The sequence below is a fragment of the Castor canadensis genome, chromosome 5, assembly GCF_047511655.1.
Source record: "Castor canadensis chromosome 5, mCasCan1.hap1v2, whole genome shotgun sequence".
Lineage (NCBI taxonomy): Eukaryota > Metazoa > Chordata > Mammalia > Rodentia > Castoridae > Castor > Castor canadensis.
The window spans coordinates 137399751-137423127 of NC_133390.1; the positions used below are offsets into that span (position 1 = coordinate 137399751).

A 23377-nucleotide genomic window follows, 5' to 3' on the forward strand; every position below is an offset into this window, starting at 1 on the left:
CATCTACGATTGCAAAACTCTGCATTTTTAAACAAGCAAACAGCTTGGCATCTCATCTGTTATTGTTCTGCTTCTTTTCTTCCAGATGATATGGGAAGTACAAAGCACACTGTAAATATCTATTTTGATATGTCCTAGGCAACATACTTCACAATAAAATAGCTTGGATAGGTGAGTGCCTTCATTTAAAGATTTATGTTTTCTAAAATAATAACTGGGCAGGAAGGATGTGTTGATGCTGGCCGTCATTATAATTATCTATTTTCAATATTGCTAACTAGGATATACAAATGCATACACCACTGAAATTTAAAACTGACTATAGCTTTCAACTAAACAGGGCAGGCTGTTTACATCTGTTCTCTACACTATCTCACTAAAATGAGAAAAAAACCAAAGAGCTTATACTTGTAAGACAAAGAGATTGGAAGAAGAGACAAGAGCCAATGAGAATGGGCAACAAAAATTTGAATGCTAGAAGACTTATTTAGCAGACAGGAGAAAGCTAATGTTTATATAAGTGTGTGGAGAAAAGCCAACAAGAAAGGCAGTGGGTTCCAGGTGCAGAATCTGGGGAGACTCAGAGATCAGACACAGTGAGAGTGACCACAGGGAGAAGATGAAGGCCTTATACCAAAAAGTTGTGTCCCAAGTCCTCAGAGCGCAGGCAGAAAGGGGAGAGGACATTCCATTGGAAATAGGGATTATGTGAAAGTTGGTGTACTGAAAGATGAAAGCCTCACAGAACTCCCAGGTTGCTGGTCCCTACATTGAGCCAACACTACAACCCTGGGGAGGATATTGGAGAATATTGTTGGGTAGAGACCGCCTGATCCAAAAGAAAAGTCCCACAAATATTCATATTTTTGTGGTCCCTCAATAAAGTGACCAAATTGCCATATGGGGAGGACCTCAAATTAAGGAAGTTGAATCTTTATCTTTCATAGTATGGGATCAAAAAATAATATGTAACAATGAAAATAAGTCAATAAACCACAGCATACGCATTTTTTTTTTTAGAAATATGGAGATTAGTAATGGAAGACACAGGTAAGTGCTTTTGGCAAAGAGGCACTCAAAATGGGTTTGAGGTGGGGAGCAGGGAACTGGTGCTTTCCATTAAAGCCTTTCAGTGTTTGACTTTGTAAACCATGTACTGTTTTAATTAACAAATTTTTATTTTTGGAGTACTGGGGATTGAACCCAGGGCCTCACACTTAGCTAGGTAATTGCTCTAGCACTTGAACCATGTCCCCAGTCCTTTTGTTTGTATTTTGTTTTGGAGATAGGATCTCCCTAACTTTGCCCAGGCTGGCCTTGAACTCATGATCCCTCTACATCCCCTCTAGAGAGGCTGGGATTACAAGAATGCATTACCATGCCTGACTTAGTTTTTATTTTTGAAAATCTCTCTTTTTCCCCTAAAAGGGGGAAATCATGTGAAAGAAACAACTTCATCTAGAATAGCTAATGAGGGTTTGGGATGGTCCAGAACAATTACCTGGAGAAATGGAGGTGTTCTGCAGGATGTCCCACCCTGTCACTGTGAAATCACTTCTGGTGGTTCCAGCAAACCGCTTTTTTCCAAAGACATTCTCAGTAGTTCATTCTTTGCTCAGCAAATACATTTGATTAAATACATCTTCTTTTTCCAAATTGAAGGGTAAAATAGCCCTATAATTACTATATCCTCAAGGAATGAAATGCCTTTAAAAGAAGTTGGCTATCTTCTTAAAAAAAAAAGGCTCCGAGTGTGACTGATTCAGCGCTTGGATTCCATGGCCATGTCCCTTGTCACCATTCATACACCTACGCAAGCAAATTCCGGCCAAATCAGCAATCGTTAAGTTTGTCTTCTTCAACCTCTCATACTCAGAGTCTTTCCCCCATGTCCTGAGGGCCTTTCTCTTTTTCTTTTCTTTTTTTTTTTTTTAACTATCAAAGCAAGAAAAATATGATGGATGATCACAAGGTGAAAGTCTCTTTTCTTGACATTGGTATTTTAAGCCTTTTGTAGACTATGCTGATAATGTTTACACAAGCTCATGCCTTATTCCTACCTAGGAAGCATCATAAACTATTTCCTTCTCCTCTCTTTCAGGGATATAACAGCAGTACTTCTATTATATTTATTTACATTAATAAATACAAGTGCCAATGCCTCAAATATGCTCTGAACTAATGTTTTTCAATCAAACTATGTTATGTCATGTGGGGATTTTGTTAAAATGTAGATTGTGTATTTTTTGGTTTTGTGTTGCAGTACTGGAGGTCAAACCCTAGGCCTTACACATGGTGGGCAAGCACTCCACTACTGAGCTGCACTCCCAGCCCCAAATGCAGATTCGATTTCAGTAGAATTCAGAGGGGCCTAAGATTCTAACAAGCTCCCAGCAGATGGGATGCATGGTCTATGGGTGGTGGTTTTCATCTGTACAACCTTAAACTATTTGTTCAGTGAAATTTTAAATATGCCAAGAGTTGTATTTGCAAGTGATAATAATAAAAACAGAAGCCTTCTACTGTCCCAACTTGTTCATTTACATATTTACTTCTGATTGGTTGAAGAGCCTTTAACAGCTTACTTTCTTTGTAGTTTTCCTTTCAGTTTATAGTGACGTGTAAGTCTGTTCTGCATACAAGTGTACATCAATAAATTGCAGAGAAAGGAAGGTGAGAGTCGACTGAACCTGCAATCTGACAAATAAGCCTGTTCTCAAATAAGTTGTAGAACTGGCAGGAAATAGGAAGTCTGGATAAAAGAAATTATGAAAATTAATCACATCAAATACCTTCTTCTTTCTGTAAACCATAATAAAGAGCAACCCTGTGAAAGGATATAAATGCATATAATAATATCTATATAAATATGCAAATGTAGTATAAAATAAAAAGGAAAAATCTGGAGGAAAGTTGTCAAAAAATCAGTGACTATGGTTGCATTTTACTTAAATAATAATACTTTTCTGGGAAGTGTTATTTTAGGCTCCTGTGGGGGCAGAAATGGTTCCTCTCAGCTATGACTAAGAAACTATCAAGACTTGTTTTTGCAAGCTGCCTTTCTCCCTTTCTCCTTTTTTGGAAAAAGTTTCAATTGGCTACAGCTCCTGAGGATGCTCTTGACCAGTAGAGAATGCTGGGAAAAATGGGCTACTCCCAATTCTCTCTGTGTTTCTACCTCTGTCTCTCTCTGTCTCTCTCTCTCTGTCTCTCTCTGTCTCTCTCTCTCTCTCTCTCTCTCTCTCATACACACACACACACACACACACACACACACACACACACACACACACACACCCTACCACCACCACCACCACCAAAGTTAATGAATACTACTCACTTTGTTTTTGGTCCTCTCACATTAAGCATCCCACTCTAAAACATATTTCTTAATAATTTGATACCTGTTTTCTTTCCTTCTATTTCACAAGAAATTTGCTAGCAGATAACATGAATGGGTAAGTAGAAATAAATCATAGTGGGGAAATGTCATATCAGTAGACTATCTAATGATAATATTATTAATAATCCATGTTTAATGATATTTATGGTGTGCTAGGTAGTGTTCTATTCATTTGGCTTAGATAATTCATGCTGACCTTATGGCAACCCTGATGAGATGTGGTAGTCAGCTTTCTATCACTGTAACAAGTATCTCAGATAATCAGCTTATAAAGAGGAAAAGGTTTGGTTTACAGTTTTAGAGGTTTTATTCCATGATAAAGAACACCCATTGGTTTTAAGGCTTCTAATAAGAGTGCCAAATCACAATGGAGGGGAACATGTGGTACAACAAAACCACTCACTTCACAGCCAGGAAGCAAAAAAGAAAGGAAGGAACCAGGGTCCCACAATTCCCTTCAAGAACCGACCCCCCAGTGACCTAGTGACCTCCTATTAAGCCCCAGTTCTTAAAGGTTCCACCAACTCCCAATGGTGCCACCCTAGGAATCAAGCATTTAACATATGGGCCTTTGGTGGATATTAAGATCCAAACTATAACATAAGGCAAGATGCTATTATTACCTTCAGCTAATAATAAGTACATATGTTTGACACTATGTATATGTATGTTCCTTTGTAGGTTTAACCCATGGGTATGGTTTTATTTTATATGCACATGCAGGTTTAATTTAAAAAATTTTTTTCTCTAATTAATATGCTAGAACTTTACACTATCCAATATGGTAGCCACTAGACACTGGGGCTATAGATTATTTGGTCCCAGTGAGAAATCAGAAGTGCTTTAAGTGAAAAATACAAGCTTTTTGAGACCTAATATTAAAAAAGAATTAAAAATACCTCTTTTTTGTTAATTATTGAAATATATTTGGAATATCTATTACTAAAATTGATTTTACCTGTTTCTTTTGGCTATTAGAAAATTTAAAAAACTACCTATGTGATTAGCTTCATGTTTCCACTGGATGGCACCATGCTGGAGATACATAGTCCATAGTGTTCTGCCAGCCAAATAGTCAAGAATGTGCACTTGCTGGAGTGTTTGTGGCCATAGACAAGGTGCTGCTCTCTCAGGTGTGCTTCTATCCTAACACCTGTATCTTGAGCTAAACTGGTGGCTCCCAGCCCTGCTTTCATAGTAGAAGCACCTGGGAGGTGTTAGTTACCTGGGCACCTGGGTCCCATTCAAAGACTTTCTAATGGACTTTCTGATAGTCTGGGCAGCCCAACACCCAGAGTGTTATAAGCGCCCAAGTTGTTTCAAGATGCAGCCCAGTTCTGGAGGTGGTAGGCACTTGCTTAGCATGTGTAAGGTCTTGGATTTGATCCCCAGCACCTCAAAAAAAAAAAAAAAGTAGCTCAAGCTGAGAGTCACCTGTCTAAATAGGAACAGTGGACACTAAGTCTTGGTGACAGATGACTGGGTAAGTAATATATGTTTTCATAGTTCACAGTTGAGCCTCTGGCTGGAATTAGAGAACAGAGTTGTAAAAAGGATAAGGCAAGCAAAGTCTCCGTTTTGGCAGGGAGCCTCGGAATGGAATAAAAGCATTTAAAAGACCTTCTGTGTGAGAGAAACCCACCTTGTACATCCTAGTGAGGGCAGGAGAGGAAAGGAATGGAGCTCAAAAAGGCAGAGGGAGGCCCCTGCTGGAAAATGCCTTATGCTGTGTGTAGTGACATGTACCCCAGGAACCCAAGGGCAGTTCTATGATCCTAGAGGGGCAGCCATGGATACCCCTGGGCCTCAGGCTCCTCACTCCATGCTGCCAACTCACCTGGTAAGCAGTGTGTGTGTGTGAGAGAGAGATGCACTCTACCACTGAGTTACACTCCTAGCTCTAAATATATGTATCTATTTAAACTTCTTACACCTCCTTTACTAGTATCCATGTGGGAAGTTTGTGCCAGCTGCCACCTACCCTTTGATGCTAAAAATACAGATCTTTTTCAAAAAAGGTGTTTCCTGAGACACATGCCAGCTGTTTTCCTCTTCCCTTTCTCCCTTCCTGTCTTTATCATCTGCTTATGATTATGTAATATTATATGATTTTTTTTCATATTTTCACCCTAAGGCTCACTAAATAGCAAACATTATTTTTGGTCTCAATTTCACCCACATGAAAATGGTCTGAAAAATGACAGTATTTGAGAATTTACTCTCAGATACTGCTAGGTGATTAAAATAGTGTGTTCTGTGTATACCGTGTGCCTTGCAGCCCTTCCTGTGCCATTTCTCAAAGACTTTTGGGGGAGTAACCAAGGGTGATCTTAAGAGTCAGGGGCTCACTTATTCTTTGTCTCTGGCAGAACACGAAGCTCAGAGCTGCAGTGGAGGTGACACCATGTTTGTGAATGGAAGCATTCAGGCTGGGCTTCCTGTTGTATGTATATGTTTATAGATCTAAAGTTGTCACTTCCACGTGATATGAATGGCTTTAACAATTTCTATTTCTATTCTGTGTCACTGTGGGGGACACTTGGCAGTGCATCCAACATCAAAAACAAAATCCCTTCCTTTGGCTGATGTTCAACTTCCAAAACATATTTTTAGCTTTGGAAAAGCATTCCCCTCTCCCTCTACCCTGCATGTATATTTTTACTCTTCTCTTATTTCATCCAAACTTCACCAGAGTTTGTTTCCTGGCAATTTGAGAAGTGAGAAATGCCTGCGTGGGGGGAAAAATGAAGACACATGTTGTGTTGAAATTTTGACAGGGAAGCATTGCCCAATGACAAAACCAGGGATGGTCTTGTGATGTTTCCTCTTACTCATCCTAACTTTTCCTATTCTGATCTGGCTCTCATCTCACTACAGGCTGCTCGAACTGTCTCAAATTCAAATGTTGTGACCTGTTTTCAATCAACAGAGCACTGATTTCTACGTTTACAAGGACAGCATTATGGGCTTAATTTAGAAAGCAGGAAGGACAACTCTATGGATTAAGAGGCCATCTTTTAATTCACTGCAAATATCAAAAGGCAGTGTGAGCCAGCCAGTGCCTGTAATCCTAGCTGCTCAGGAGGCAGAGATCAGGAGGGTTGTGGTTTGAAGCCAGCCCAGGCAAATAGTTAGAGAGACCCTGCCTTGGAAAAATCCATCATAAAAAAGGACTGGTGGAGTGGCTCAAGTAGTACAGCATCTGCCTAGCAAGTGTGAGGCCTTGAGTTCAAACCCCAGTACTGCTAACAATAACAACAACAAAAAAACCAAAGTAGGCAGTTCATTCAGCCCTCATTCTGATGTCTAAGTGGAATCTACTACTGATGGCTTAGAAACACTTCTCAACTTGTTTTCCTTCCTCAATCAACAAGGATCAAATGAGCACTTATGATCTGTCAGGCACAGTTCCAAGTATGGGGAACACAGCAATGAAGAAAACCATGCCTGTGACCTGTTGATTTTGCAAACGCACTGAACTCTCAATCAGGACACTTCAGAGGTTGCCTAAGGCCGGGCGGGAGCTTCTGTAGGGCCCTGACTAACTCTGTTCATACTAACTGTGATTTACTCTGGATCCAACTAAGCCAAGCACTGTGCTAGATAATCCTGCGAACACTTTCAGGCCAGAGGACCACCTTTACTCTCCTCTTCTTCATAACCCTGCCCCATCAGTCCCCAAGCTTCTGAACAACTTGAGCCTTTCTGTTAACTTTCCAAAGATCATCTGACCACAACCCCAGGCACAATCTGAAATTTACTGTCATGTAAATTTCATGTCTGATTTATATGATATCTTTTGGTGCCTACTTACATCCTGACTCTAAAAGAAACAAAAAAATAGACAACCAAAGAATACTGCAAAAATTATTTTCACACAAGATTAAGGTACAGTATTACAATGTATTATGTGCAAAATGTCATTTAAAAATCATTTACAAAAGCAAGTACAACACAGTATGTGCTGAGAGTTCTATACAACAAAAACTAAGGCTGAAAAAGGCACATGGTACAAAGCCCTCCAAATTAGATGACTATACACCCTTACACAGTACAGTAACAATTTTTTTAATGACGTGTTACACTGATACATGATCCTTCTAGAATGTGTACCTACAAACTGGCTTTATAAAACATGAATCTAACTTTGCCATACATCCATAAAAAACAAACAAACAAACAAACAAAAAACTTTTGTTTGTGGTTCTGGGATTGAACTCAGGACCTGTGCATAAGCAAGCACTTTACTACCGAGCTAAGCTAAACCCCCCACTTGCCATGTTTGTATAACGCAGATGGGATTTTTGGGTGCATTTTCAAACTCTTTTTCCCAACGGCATCTTATTTAGCTCAACAAAAGCCACATTATACATGACTTACTTTCTGCTCCAAATAATTGGATGCTGTTCATTTTGATTTATGTGTAAATGGGATTGGGGGAGTATTACCCTTTATTTTTTTCTCATGGGGTTTTCAAAATTGTTTCCTAAAGTAGATACCATATGGAATAGATTTTTGCCAAATCTCATTGCCTATATACAGTGTGTGTGTATGTGTGTGTGTGTGTGTGTGTGTGTGTACACATATATATATATATATACACACACACATACATACAGATATATGTATATATAAATATACATCCATATATAAATACATATATATGTATTTTTTTGAAACAGGGTCTTGCTATGTAGCTCAGGCTAGTCTGGAATTTGCAATCCTCCTGCCTCTGCCTCCCAAGTGCTGGGATTATAGACATGTGCCACCATGCCTGGCTCTATTTACAGTATTTTAAGTATTGGTGGTTCCTTCCAACTACTTTTCTTATGTCATCCAAAGAGCCTGAACCAGCAGACTTCTCTCTTGGGTCCTTTGTTAAGAGTCTGTATTTCTCTCTCTCTCTCTCTCTCTCTACATTCATTTCTTTCTGTATTCTCAGCATCACTTGTTTAAAAAAACAAACAAACAAACAAACAAACACAAACACACAGCATAACATGGCTAAATGTGCACGAGGTGACAGTACATCCGATTTCCAAAGGCATTCTGAGGCCAGTGTCAGGAATACATTGCTTTAAGAAATCCATCAGTCTCTCTTCACAAAGTTGCCAGAACATCCAGTTACAGAAGAGAGGGTTTTAAAATGCAATACTCTCAAATCCAGCAAGAGATTTATTTTCAAATATTAAATGTTAAAATCACATGCATAATTATAGAATATTTTAAAGTTACAAAAATATTTTAAAAATCAATCCTGACAGTTTACCGGCAACTGCTATAAAAATTTCTATAAAAACACAAAGACTCTGTGTAAAAAAAAAAAAAAGGAAAGAAAGAAAGAGGAAAAGGAAAGGGATCAGAGAAGGAGAGGGGAAGGGGAGGGGTGGGGGAGGGGATGGAACCATCCACAGAACAGAGAAGTACCTGACGCACTGCACTGGGCAGTCTTGTCAAACACCTGCTGTTGGGTTCAAGAGAAGAGCTTGTACCTTAAATGTTTATTCAGCACATATACATATATGTAAGCCGACCTAGAACCTGGCTAGGAGCAGGCAGCAAACAATATCAGGATACTTGAACCATCAAAATGCAATTCTCCATTGCTGGAGGAGATGCTCACTGTTTCATGGATCTCAGGTACCTTGCCTGGCAATGTGCCTAACAATGCCCTTGACCAAGTCAGCCTGTGGACAACTTAGTCACTGAACTGAGGGGTCTTCAAGAAGGTGACTGAATTCCAAGCACAAGCATGTGGCAGCCAGAAGGTCAGATTCCTAGCTCCCTTTGGAGGCACCAATGGGAAATCCTGCATGCCTTCTATGAGGGGGTGAGGTCTTCCTCATTCTGGAAAATGACACCATAAGAATCATTCTTGATGCGCTTGTACACAAAGTGAAAGATGTGGGGTTGTGGCCGGCTGTGAAGCTCAGCCTTGATTTTTTGAGGGTAAGTGTCTTCTGCCAGCTGCTGCCACGTTTCATCAACAAAGAGAAAGAGGCTGTACTCCTCAGGGTCCTCCACCTTAAACTTCTCAGCACAGAGGTGACACACGTCCTCGGTGGTGATATAGGGTCTCACGAGGAGGGTCTTTCCTGTGCAGCCACTGTTGAACTCTTGGAATGCAACTCGGAGGTAATTCTGTAGATGGAAACAGAGATGTTACAAGAGGAACCAGTCAGCAAGAAGTCCCACTGTGAGAAGCAAGTGCAAAATCAAAGTTATAAGCCACTTTAAGGCTCTGGTTTGGCAGCATGTCTAGTGTCAGGCCATGAAGCTTGAATCACAAGGAAATAGGCTGATCTGAATTTAGTTGTGAGGAGGACTACTACGTGAACTGAGCTACCACATTTTAGTTCTTTGCAAAAAGAAGCAACTAGAAGGCCATTCAGCCCTGGTTTTCATCTTTCTGTATCCCTTATAAAGCCTGCTTAAAAAATCCCTGCATAAGAGTGTGAACTACATCTAAAGCTGGGATGATTCCCAGCTTGGAAAAGAAACCAAATAGCAGAAAATTTGGATGCAGGAGTCAGCAGGAAGAGACTTAAAACATCTAGACACAACAGCAGGTACCGTGCTTGCTTTGGCCTTAACACTTTTCTATGAAGCCTTAAGTAAGGGCAGTGAAGAAACTGCTGATGCCTAACCACTCTTTGAGCTCTTCAAATGGTGATTTCATGTGCTTCAACCTAATATAAGGGTCCAAGTGGCTTGGGAAAAAAACCAGCGGGAGGAGGATGTTGATTCTGCCAGAAGACTTTGGGAGATGATTAAGTACAAAGTGGTGTTGCAGGGACGTAAAAAGACATGTTTTGCAGGCTTGGCCTTGAGAATTGTGTGGGGTGTTTGCAATCTTGAAATACAGTAAACTTGGGGCCTCACACAGCACAAAGCCCAGATGAGGCCCAAAGAATCCTAAACTCATAGCAGGCTCTCCTGGATTCTGTGACCCTGGATTACTCTTCCAGTCTCCATGTCCTTAAGAGTAGGGCTCCCAGATAAAGTAGAGAATGCCCAGGCAAATTTGAGTTACATCTGAAAAACAAATACATTTTCTTTTTCTACATCTGGTGACCCTGCTTGGCAGTGAGGGAGGGGTGCTCTCTGACTAGGTTCTCACGCAGCTTTGGGAAGGACTGTGCACACTGCCCACATAAGATGTTTCGTGTCTACCTCTACAGAGGACATCTGCCATGACTCAGCAGAATGAGCTAGTGGGGATACCCAGACTGACACTATTGGACTTTAGAACGCATACATGTGCCATCGGACCACAGCGCCTTGCTTTACCCACCCCACTCACCCTGCCAATACTTGGTGTAACACTTGGCATGCATTTCTCAAAACTCCTGAAGAGAACTCTTTGAGAACAGTCTACATTATGCCCATTTAACTAGTGAAGAAACTGAAGCACGGAGAGGCTAGGTGACTTGCCCAAGGCCATGCAGCTTCTAAGTGGCAGAGCCAGTATTCCACTGCCCTTACCACTAGGTCACAGTCCCCCTGCCAATGTGAGGAGACTCTGTGTCTGTCTGTGACTTCGGAATGAGAGGAGTTTTGTGTCTGGGTTTTTGCTTTTAGTCCTGAACTGGGTGAGAATTTCCCTCTTGGGTGAAATTCTGAGAAGATGTTCATCTCCAAATTGAGTGTAGTCAACAGGGAGCACGTGTATCAAAGGAAGCATGGTGTCTGGGGGCCTCTAGGTTAAGAAAGAAGCTGCAGAGGGACAAAGGTGAGAAGAGGAAAGGCCTGGTGGCAGATGGAGAAAAGGAAGAACACACTTGTTTCATTCCTTCATATCTTCTCAGAGGATGAAGCACCTCAGAAGCCCCCTCCTTGCACAGCCCATGTGACAGTAGTCTAGGGGTCTAGACTACTGTTGTAAGTGCTAAATCACTTAAAACCTGGATGTTCTTAAATGACCCACTGGGATGGAGGCAGCACACAGCATGTGTTCTTGATTTTTAGATTTATATGACTGGAAGGAGTTTCTGAGAATTCCACAATCTTGGAGAACATGCTGATCTTGCTTTTCAATGACAGGCTGACTTTGAACCAAAATGTGCCTCTTGGTTACTTTCAGAGAATTAAGAAGGGGGAAAAAGGGCAAAGAAGGTGAATCTGGACAGAGACAAATCTGTCCTGTTTTTCCAGTTTCCTGCTAGGAAACTTGCCAGGTGGCACATAGAAACAAAGCACACTCAGGTTTTGTAATTCCATTTCAAATCTTCAGAATATTATTCAAAGACATTTGCAGACATACTCATAATTGCATGGACAATGGGCAAATCAGGAGTGGTTGGGTTGGGGAAAGGCTCTAGGAACCTACTATGCCACTCCTCTCTAAGAAAAAAGCTCTCTGGCAATCTGGCATTCCTGGGCACCAGCTAACGGCCCTGGAAATTCCAGCCTGGGGACCTGAAAGAGACTTGGCTCAGATGTTCACTCTTAAACTTTGCTTCCTGACTAGATGCCACAGCTGCTGCAGCTGAGGTTGTGGGGTCTTCTGTCTGGGGGAGTGAAGGAGAGAAAGGGGAAGGAGCAAGCAGCCAGCTGCAGGACATAACACTGCTGTTTCCTGAAAAAGTATGATACCAGACACCTGTGTCAGGTGCTCTGCCCTCCTTTTGGACTTCCTGTCTGGTCAAATACTCAGCACCCAGGCTGAATGTTATGGGAGAAATCCTGCCTTAATTTGACTTTCTTGTCCAAAGGGCAGTGAAATTGAAGCCAAGTATATACACACATGTACATATACACACACATGTACATATACACACATACTTATGTGGCTCAACTTAAGAGTTTTCAACACTATGATGATAGTAAAGTGATTCACACTTTTTAGAAACTATACTTTGAATTTTGAAATTTTTTGGTGTGTGTGTGCTAGGGATTGAACCCAGGGACTTGCACTACCACTGAGCTGTGCCCCAGTTTGAATTTTGAATTTGGATCCTTTCCCAGGCTAGCAACACGTGGTATAGTCCTCTCTTGTGATGCTGGGCAGCAGCATCAGTGAGCTGTTGCTCCCTGACAGCCTTGGGATCACAAGGGGCACTTCCAATCCTCTGTGGTGTGCTGATTTGCTAAGTTAGGTTAGACGCATTCAAAGCATTTTCTGCTTATGACATTTTCAACTTATGATGGGTTTGCAGGGATGTGACCCCTTTCAAGTTGAGAGCATCTGCATATCTAAACTTAAAGAAACAGAAGTGAAACAATAAGGTCAGAGGATGGCTTAAAACATCCCTTTTCCACCAGATGATTCAACCCAGAATGAACCTGGGGGCCCCAAGCTGGGATGTGCTGTGGAACCAGTTCAGTCTTCCTGGAGGACAGGGGAATAGCTTGGGGACTCAGCTGTGTACCTGGAAGTCATCCACGGAAGGGATGGTCCGGTTGGTGGTTCTCCGTTTGTGCCACTGCCTCAGGGTGTCCCTGGTCTCTGAGCTGAGCAGTCGTGCTGCTTGTTCTTCTTGGAAATTCTTTATCAGAGAGAGTGCTCCGTAGGCACTTGTCAAGTAATAGCCTCCTGGGAAGGGCAGAAAAAGCAAGTTCTCAAGAGTGTCACATTCTGGTTATGACAGTGGAGGTGTGCTAGCATTAGATGCCATATTGTTCTTCTGAACCCTCAGGGATGGGTTCCAGGACACCAACTTGGATATCAAAAGCCATGGATGCTCAAGTCTCTTACATAAAAGTATTTTAATGTAACCTAAATACCTCCTCCTGTATACTTTAAATCATCTCTAGATTACTTATAATACTTAGTGAAATGTTAATTCTAGGTTAATCATTGTTATACCATATTGTTTAAGAAATATGGACAAGGAAAAAGTCCATATATGTTTAGTACAGGCATATTTTCTTTTTTCTAAATATTTACAACCCATGGTTGGTTGACTCCATGGATGCAGAAGTCCACAGATATGGATATGGAGGGTTGACTGTAATTTCCCCCATTTCTTCCATAGAAGCACACATTCAAGAACACGTCATTCACTCTTCATCCATCCACTCATGCACCCATCTCACAGAGATTTATGGATTAACCCAGGTCTGTATCAGGAGCTGAGGGCACTGATGAGCTGAGAACAGTCCTGTTTCCATGGATGGGATTTCCATACTAGTGAAGAAGACAAAACTCCCACATTATTAAAGGGCAACTGCGAAAATGGTTTTCCAGAAAACGTCAGGGTATTGAGGCCTGTTGGGGAAGTGGGAAGAAAGGTAGCTGAGGAGAGCAGGACCAAATTCTCCCAGGCCAGAGTCATCTACAGATTTACTGGCAGTACTTGCTCTTGGTTTTTTTATTTTATGAATATTTTCTAAATTTTAAGTAAACAAAACACCTTGAAAAAAACTGATGCATACACAAAAACATGAGTATTTAAAAATAATTTCTCCTTGCTGATTTCCTTTCTTACACTTACTTGAAGACAATGTAGAATGACATTTAAGAAAAAATTTAAAAGCAACTGAGGCCAATAGGAAAATGGGACCAGGAACTAAAGAAAAGGTTAGATCAAAAAGAATTAACCTAGAAGGTAACACACACGTACAGGAAATCAATGTGAGTCAATGCCCTGTATAGCTATCCTTATCTCAACCAGCAAAAACCCTTGTTCCTTCCTATTATTGCTTATACTCTCTCTACAACAAAATTAGAAATAAGGGCAAAATAGTTTCTGCTGGGTATTGAGGGGGTGGGGGGGAGAGGGAGGGGGTGGAGAGGGTGGTAAGGGAGGGGGTGGGGGCGGGGGGGGAAATGACCCAAGCCTTGTATGCACATATGAATAATAAAAGAAAAAAATAAATAAAAAAAAAGAAAAAATTTAATAGGAAAAGTTAGTGATGTCCCTTTAATGTGCCTTTAGGAACTATCTCTTCTGCTCATGGGGAGTATTAACACACTTACAACATAAGGAGATGCATATGCATTTGTTAATAGTTTTGTACTAAAATATAATTAGGTGCCTACAGAGGAATTTGTAAATTCTACGTTTGAGAGCCACTAGGGGGTGCCTGTATATGTATTAAAATTTTTGTAATTGGGTGCAGCATATTAATATTAGAGACATTCTTTTGAAAATATCTGCTGAATATCCACTGAGAAGCCCAAGCCAATCACAGAGCAGGGGGTCGTTTGTAAGAAATAGAACATGAGATCCTGCTTTCCAGAAATGTATAAATTTATTAAAGAAAACAAGAGCAATTTATTCATGCAGGGACTAGAATTTTGTTGTGGTTAAGTGAGTTTTTTTGTGGAAGTGTCACTTTCCTGGTTCAAGTATTTAACTGATCATGCAAGACCCTGCAGAACTCTCTAGCCATCTAATCAACGTATAAAATAGAAAAAGCTCTGTTCCCTGGGAGCATGAGCAGTGAACCCTGCAAACTTGCACTAGACACGAACTTGACAGAGAACACCTTCGTTCTCTGTTGATGTGCTGTGTTGACGGAGATTTGGGTGTGGGGTGTGGGGTGTGGGGTGTGTGTGGGGGGTGCTAAAGATCAAACCTAGGATCCCAATACATGCTAGGCAAGAATTTACCACTGAGTTGCAACTCTAACCCATGTCAAATTTTTTGCTTTGTGGTTTCCTGACCTGACCATCTGTGGTGTAAGTTCCCTGTGGCAGCCTGTAAAATGCCTAATCCAGAGTGAGTTGTTGGTCTTTATTTAATATTCGTCCAATGAACAAATCAGCACATGACTGAGCATGAAATGTCATAGTACAGAATGCAAATGGTAGACAAAAGATTTCAGGAGAAAATGATACTGAATTAAGTAATCGGAAGGGTTGTGAGGGTCATTTCCATCTCCTCTCTCTCTAGAGATGACTCGCTTTCAGTCTATAGAAAGTGTATTCCTTTTCTAAGAAACTTGAGAATCACTTTCATTATATTAAAAAAAGAAGGGTTGTGAGGAGGTGTCAGCATTTAACTATGACTTGGAGAACTGCTAGAGTCCTAGTGGGGAGGAGGAGGGTTCCTTTGAATTTCAGATTTTTAGACTCTATAGTTCCGATATGCTCAGGCTGGTAAGGAGAAACCTCAAAATGCTGGAAGCACAAAATTGACCATACTTTGAAACATATGGATGCAATTAGAGGAATGTTTTAAGTTTCAGCAAAACTGCAACTCTACCAGAAGAAAGAGCTGTACTCTTCTAAGGGATTCCATGGCGCCTGTTCTGAAAATGAGAATGCCTGCTTAAACAGCAGAAAAGACATGTGGCTGTTGCTTTGCAAACCAAAGAGGGCTCTGGGCAGGCTACAGAATGGATGATCTGTAATGCCTCACCACAGTTCCTATGGGTTTGCAAAGCTGCAGTTTGAGGTGGTGCAGCTTGATCTGTACCCAAAGCTAGCCTGCCTGGCAGTTCCACTCTCCCAAGGAAGGGAGCCAAGCAGACCCAGACAGTCAAGTGAAGCAAGCTCTAGTTCATCCACAAGCTCACAGATTACTCTGTGTGTCACTAGAATAACTTTGTCTTTTTCTCACATGGGATTTCTGGAAGTGAACACAGCCACCTGTCCATCTGTCATCAACACAGAGCTTTGCTTTGGGATTATAGGGAGAGAAGGGGCAGGAAATGGTTGTCCCTATCTGCAACCACAAGAGGTAAGTATCTGTTTGTCCTAAGTACACATCATCAGCAACAGAATGGTTATTTTCCAGGGGAGACTGGCATGCCTTTCCCCTCAAATTCTCAAGAGGGCTTCATATTTATTACTACAATTACATGTGACTAAAGCTTCAAAAAAAAAAAAAAAGGCATGGCATTGAGACTAACATATGCTTCTCTTGGTGCTTGGACAAAACCACATGTATTTCTCCTCTTTCCCAATCCCAGGGAAGAGAAGACATGTAGAAGGTCTTGGTGGCTCATCATGAACATCTGGGTCCATGGCTGAGAATATTAATGAGGGAACATGAACAGGAAAGAGGGTAAAAGGAAGAAAGGGCCCATTCCTATCTGTCTGGGGTGGGACAGTGTGGAAGATGTTTATCACTCATCCTGTATCAGCACTGCCTAGAGAAAGCCTGTAAGAGTGTAGCTCTGGCTCTAGGGACCAGTGAACTCAGGTTAGAGGAATGAAAACATTAAAGGACACATTCTTGGAGTGATAATACATTTAAGTTCCTCCATGGAAAATGCAAGGTGATGTGTCCCCTGGAGTGAGTACTGTTTGCAGGTGGATCTTTGTACTCACAAGCCCAGACTGAAACTCCCTGAAGAAAAGAAAACAAATCCTCACCCTCAGGCTCTGTCTGGGTTCTCCCAGGGACACATGAAAATGGATTAGCAATGCACAGGCCCTGATCTGTTCTCCTTTAGAAAGACAAACTCACATGAGTGGCCCAGTTAGTGCTGCTTCTCAAGGCTGTGAGCCACAGTGCCAAGAATCAAATGGCTCTCCATGACACCATACCTAACTGACGTGTACAGAGGAGGAATTTCTTCTGCTAAAACATAAGGCAGAGACAAGAAGGAACCTGAACTTCTAGCAAACCACCCAGATTTCCCCCACTGTGTTTTTTTTCTAACACTGAGCAGATAAACAGGAAAGAAAATCAATGCTACTTTTATCTTAAAAACAAATAAAGATAAAACAAAAGCCAGGCTTTCATTTATTTCACTGATGCAATACAGGTTATTTTTCTGGCAATGAAAATATTTCCTGATAAAAGTTTGTAACTTCCTCTTCGAATCAAAGAAACCATTCTTTGTAAAATGATATTTATTTGATGGAATGGTAATTTTTATTGTCATTAACCAATTTCAGTGAAGTATTAATTATGGCAGGGTCACATTTTTCTCTGTGTTTTTTTCTGATCCCATTTTTCACAATGAATATATATTACTTTTATAATCAACCAAAAGCCAGTACATACTTGTAAAGAAAATAATTAAAACTGAAGTTTACCATTAAGATGCTTAAAAAAAAAAAGCCCCCTACTAACTGCTTGATGGGTACAGGGCTTTATTTTGTTTTGTTTTTTTGATGGTGCTGGAGTTTGAACTCAGGGCTTCATGCTTTGCTAGGCAGGCCCTCTACCGCTTGAGCTATTCCACCAGTCCCCTCAGGGTTTTATTTTGGGATGAAAAAAATGACTTTGGGCTAGACAGAGGTAGCAGCTGTACAACACTGTGAACATGCTAATTGCCACCAAATTGTTCACCTTAAAATGGTTCATTTTATGTTCTATTCTGTTTATCTCAATTAAAAAAATGAAAATGAAACTAAAAAAATGAAAATGAAACAAAACCTACCCAGTTCCTACAACTTTTTAAAAAACACATTACCTTCTCCATGTAACAACGATGGGTCTAGGAGCTCCATCATATATTCAATTTCAGTGTCTAATTCAAGCATGTCACACTGAGCTATGACATAGGTCAGGACTGGCAAGAAGTCATCAGCGCCATACATCCTCCCTGGGATGAGGAAGAAAGAGCAGGATGAGAATTGTATCAACTTTTCTTTCTTTCACATCCTACTTTCTACTTTTATTAGACAGAAAGAACTCATTCTGGGGAAATGTGCTATTTTTAAACAGAGGTGGGTGTTTCTGGAATCCTATGTAGTCCTTGACCCGCCCAGTTGCTAATAGGAGAGACCAGCCCTCACCGACAATCTCAGAATGAATGTTTATGAGTCAACTAACACATTTCAGATTTTCTCCCCACTTTTATGATTTGCATAGTTACAAACTAAAAGAGTACTTATAAATGTTTTCACTTTTAGCAAGTAATATTGTAAAACATTTTTTACAAAATATTTACTTATGTTAATTCTTTAAGTCTCATTTCCTATGGCTTTCTCTGCACATTAATCACAGACATAATGATAAAACCAAACTCAAACCTTTGCTCTCTACTTTGTGAATACACAGTTAAATTTTTTTTTTCTTGGGAGTACTCAGGGCCTCACTCTTGCTAGGAAGGTGCTCTACCACTTGAACCACTCCACCAGCCCTTTTCTGTATTGGACTTTTCCAAGATAGAGTCTTAGGAACTATTTGCCTAGTATGGCTTTCAAACCATGATCCTCCTGACTTGCGCCTCCCAAGTAGCTAAGGTTACAGGCATGAGCCACCCGGTGCCTGGCTCACAGTTAATTTATTTAAATGTGCCAATTCAGTACAAGACGAATATATGCACCGATTAATAGCAACATGTGGCAAAAAATTTTTAGACCTTAATTCTAGTTTCCTTTACAGTGACAGTTCTCAACCAGAGGTGATTTTGCTGCCCCAGGGGACACTTGACACTGCCTGAAGACATTTTTCACTGTCACGGTGGAGGCTAGTGTGGAACTGGCATCCAGGAGGCTAAGCTTCTTATAGGAAGCAGGACAGCTCCCACAACAAAGATTACCCTGTCTAAAATGTCACTAGTTTGTAGGTTAAGAAACCGCGCCAGAAGAAGGAATCCTATGCAGATGTTATTTTGGGATTTTTTTTCTTTTTTTGAGACAGGATCTCACTGTGTAGGTCAGGCTAGCCTTGTACTTGCTATGCAGCCCAGGCTGGCCTCAAACTCAATCCTCCTGCCTGCACCTCCTAAACGCTGGGACCATGAGTTTGCCACCATGCCTAGCTTATTTTGGTCATTTTTGCAAACCATTTTTGAACTACAGCAAATACACTTCATACTTGCAAATTTTAGAGGCCGTGTTCACAGACTATCATTACTAGCCCAAGAGGTCAGATTTTAATGTTCTCACTCAATAATCTGCAATATGCACACACATTCCTATCTATTCAATCAGAGGTTAATAGAGCTTATGTTTCCTCTTTGTTACTGCTCCATTAATTTACTCCGTAAAAAAGGTGGTAATTGCCTATAGAATCACAACATACTCACTGAAGACCTGGAATGGTGTGGGCTCCATTCCTACCTGTGAATCACGGTTATTCCTGCATCTACAGGAAACAGCAAGGGGAAATCCAAGGACTTACTTTTCTACTTTGCAAATCTCTGGTGAATTCCAACTACATTGCTTCAGCTTGTATCACAGAGGGGTGGGCCCGTGAAACTGCTCTAATGAAGCCTCATTGTTACTGAATGCTCCAAGTCTCTGAGTTTCTGACACATGCTATCAATCATTAACACAAATCCTCATTGGCCAAAACATAATAATGGTTATCACTAAGCTTTCCATTGCACTTAGGGCTACGTGTGAGTTGTCTCAGCTCATTCCCACTATATGATGGAAAGGGCCATCTATAGCTAGAGATGCAGAAACTGCAGTATAGGAGGTTAAGCCTGCCAAAGTCCCCTCAATAAATGAACTTATTCTCAGAGAGAGGATTTGAACTCACACCCCTAGAGACTGAGCTCATAACCACTACCTGAACTGAATTTTTACTCAACTCAGCATTGTACAAAAATTTCATTGTCCTTACATTTATTGGTGCTATTCACATGTGATTCATTTGACAGATATCAGAGTAACACTTACATTACCCCTGTACTGCTGGGCTGCTAGGTGAAATCAAGAAACCACAGACAGAAATCCTGGTGTGACCTGGAGGGAGGTGGCCCAAGGCCTGGACCTCAGCAGCCTCACCTGAGTTGTTCTCCATGACAGTGTAAATGAGCTTGCACACCCTCAGCAGCAGCATGACCTTCTTTTCTGGCGAATACATCTTCTGCATGGTCATGAATTTGACTTTAATTTTCTCCACATCCACCAAGTCAGGGGTGGGGGCAAAGACCCCCAGCTCCTGTGGATTCCTCTGTCGAACGAGTTGCAGGTTCTCCTTGAGTTGTTTCCATGAGCCGTCGGCCATGTGGAAGTCCTTCAGCATGGCCTCCACGTGCCCCTTGAGGGGCTTCAAGATACACTTGTGCATGGCTTTTTCCAACACCACATCTGCCAAAGGAAGCACAGCTACTGTGACCATTGTCTGAAGGAAGAAGAAACGTAACGTCTGCTTTCTTACAATGCTTGTCTGCAACTCTACATAGTGGTTAGAGGAGACAGCAGACAAGTGAGAACTTAACACCCAACAGACAACACCTAGCAACACCATGACTCACCACACCAGCATTTTTAATTATGAGCCAGCAAAACTTGATTTCCCCTAATAGTTTCTTACTTGCATATCATCAATACGATTAAAAATATCTGATTTACTTGCATCCCCCTCATAAGCAAATATTTTAGAAGACTTTCCTTTGGTCCACTGTCTTTTCCTGTTGACAAGAAAGAAAATATGTTATATTAAAGGAAAAATTTTCTAACAGAAAGGATTCAAGATCCCTTGAAAATATTTTGAGGAAATAAATTAATAATTAAACAAAATTAATAATTAAATTAATTAAGAAATAAACTAATTTCCCTCAGAAAATGTTTTCTGAGGAAATAAAGTAATAATTAAACTAAATAACTGAACTTGAATTGGATTCTGGACCAAAAACTACTTTGCTTTTTCTAAAGGACATCAGTGGGACATTAGAAAAGATCAAGATCAAATAAGGTCTGTAGACTAGGTATAGTGTTCATATGACTTCAATGTTAATTGTGTGACTCTGATAATTGTACTGTAGTTATGTAATAGATGGCTTTGTTTTTAGGAAATACACAATGAAGTACCTAGGGGAAAGTGGGCATAATGTCTCCAACTTACTGTCTCCTGGTTCAGAAAAAAGGAAGGAGTGTGTGTGTGTGTGTGTGTGTGTGTGTGTGTGTGTGTGTGTGTGTGTGTGTGTGTGTGTGTGTGTGTGTGGTGTGTGTGTGTAAACAAAAAGAAAGGAGAAAAAAGGAAATGTGTCAAAGTGCTAACATCTGGGGATTCTGGGTGAAGGCTAAATAGTTCTGCGAATTATTTGTGTAACTTTCCTGTAAGTCTGAACTGATTTCAAAATTAAAAGTTATAAAATGTTAAGTGTGTTTCTGTTCAGGGTTAGGACACACTTCAGATGTGGGCAATGTCATTCTTCCCTCCTTCCTGGTTGCCCAGCAGAGTAGCTTTCTTAGTAGATACTAAAATCACCAGTACCATAAATCTGGAAATCCAAGCTGAAAGTGATTTCTACAATGATAAATTCTCTGCTTTTTCAACACCAGATTTTTTTTTTTTTAGAGGCCGGAAAGATTTTATTTGTAGAGAATTTAGTTGTAGAAAAGAGAAGAGAAAGACTGCATATTGAGGAATGCAGGGGGTCCTGGAAACCAGTGATCCCTTCAACACCAGATTTTTAATGTCACATGCTTGCACATTCTCATTAAAGCCACTTGAGTTCTACAGCAGTGATTCCCTCATATATGATACTTCAATATGATTCCGGTTTGGAAGCCCCTGGACACACTTACAAAACTGGAAATAAGTTGTCTCTCTGGACTCTGGAATTCCTGACATTGGATCAGATCATATTGAATTCAAATTACTATCTATTATTAGAAGTACAGGGAAAAAAGAGTAATCTAAGCCAGATGAAAAAATACTGAAAACAAATTTCCTCTACCTTGAAATCAAACTGAGGCCAAAAGTTAATGCTAATTCTACAATGATTAGATCCCCCAGCCCATGGTTTTCTTTGTTCCTCCACTTCCAAATTCTGTCTGGGAGAGCTTGTTGTTTAAATATAGAGCTTAATATAATACAGAAATCAGGACTGAAGCAAAAGAGGTCATAAAGTGAGAAGAAAAGCAGAACATACCTCACATTCAACATTAAAACAAATTACTTGGTTTGGTTGTTTTGTGTTAATTAAACTTGTGCAATTTCATAGCATCTTTGAATTTACTCTATATGATCATTACCATGAAAGTCAATAATAGTAATTAATATTGAGCACTCAGATGGCTATGTCCTATCCAAATACTTCACCCATTAGCATCTAATCCCTGCAATAACTCTTACTGCTTTTGAATAACACTAACTCTATGTCCAGATGAGGAAACTGAGGTACAGAAATGGCTAATGGCTTGCTTGATGTCACATGACTACTTGAAATAACCATATATACTGGTTTTCAAAGTAAATGATCTCCTCTCTTCTTTTTTTGATGCTGTTGATTGAACCCAGGGCCTTACCCATGCTAGGCAAGTGCTCTTATCACTGAGTTACATCCCCAACCCCAATTAATCATCTCTTAACATTAAAGACAAGGTACCTTATGAACATTCACCAGTTTATTTTTCTCATCCAAAGGTTCATGAATATTAGTGACCTCTACTGGGTAAAACAGGGTCAGCAAGGGGAGAGGGCAAAAGTCATGTCAATCATTAATAAGTAATGTACATGAATGTTTATAACAATGCTATTCATTTTTGTCACAAATTGGAGATAATCCAAAGCCTTGTCTAATAGAGTGGATAGATGGGATATATTTGTACAATGGAGTTCAGACAATGGAACACATTGATTCAGTGAAGAAGTGCAGTGCTGCTCCAAATGCAGCATGGGTAAAGCTCACAGACACAATGCTGTGGGAAAGAAGCCAGATGTGAGAGTCCTACAGCATTTCATTCACATAAAATCCAAGAGCAGGCAAAACTGACCTATGGTGTCATGATGGCAGTTACCCTTGGGGTGGAGCCCACTGGGAGAGGGCAGGGGCAATGGAGGTGTTCTATTTCAGGATTCATGTGGTAGCTAGATCTGTGTGGATGTACAAAGTTCAGCAATTAAGATTTACGTACTTTATGGATGCAGATAAACATGTAGTATCAGATAACAGAAAACAACAAAACCAGCATAGGGTTTTCACCTTGAACTCCAAGAGAAACTTTTAACTTCAGAGTGAGCCTAGCAAGTTGAGTAGGTGCTGGCCTTTACCCCATGAACTTGACCCTTAGGCATAGTGGGACTGTGAGAATTCATTAGGAGATCAATTAGGCAATTGAAACTTAGATCCAATTGCCAGGTGAATAGCCCACTGTCTAACAATCCAAAATGAAAAAATAATTGCTGGTGCTGAAACCAAAGGGAAAACCTGAACAAACTCTCT

At 40.5% G+C, this 23377-nt stretch overlaps 1 protein-coding gene across 5 annotated transcripts in view; it reads right to left on the bottom strand.

Moving 5' to 3' along the window:
* Positions 1–7256: 7256 nt before the first annotated feature.
* Positions 7257–23377, bottom strand: part of Rin2 (Ras and Rab interactor 2) — a 210304-nt gene continuing 194183 nt past the window's right edge. For all 5 annotated transcript variants that reach the window (XM_020170611.2, XM_074074247.1, XM_074074246.1 and 2 more), the window contains 4 exons: positions 19989–20294; positions 17720–17851; positions 12775–12938; positions 7257–9544 (listed from right to left, as the gene is read on the bottom strand). In XM_020170611.2, the coding sequence (XP_020026200.1) occupies positions 9224–9544; positions 12775–12938; positions 17720–17851; positions 19989–20294 (923 nt within the window). In that variant the 3' untranslated portion in view covers positions 7257–9223. The remainder of the gene's footprint in view (positions 9545–12774; positions 12939–17719; positions 17852–19988; positions 20295–23377) is intronic.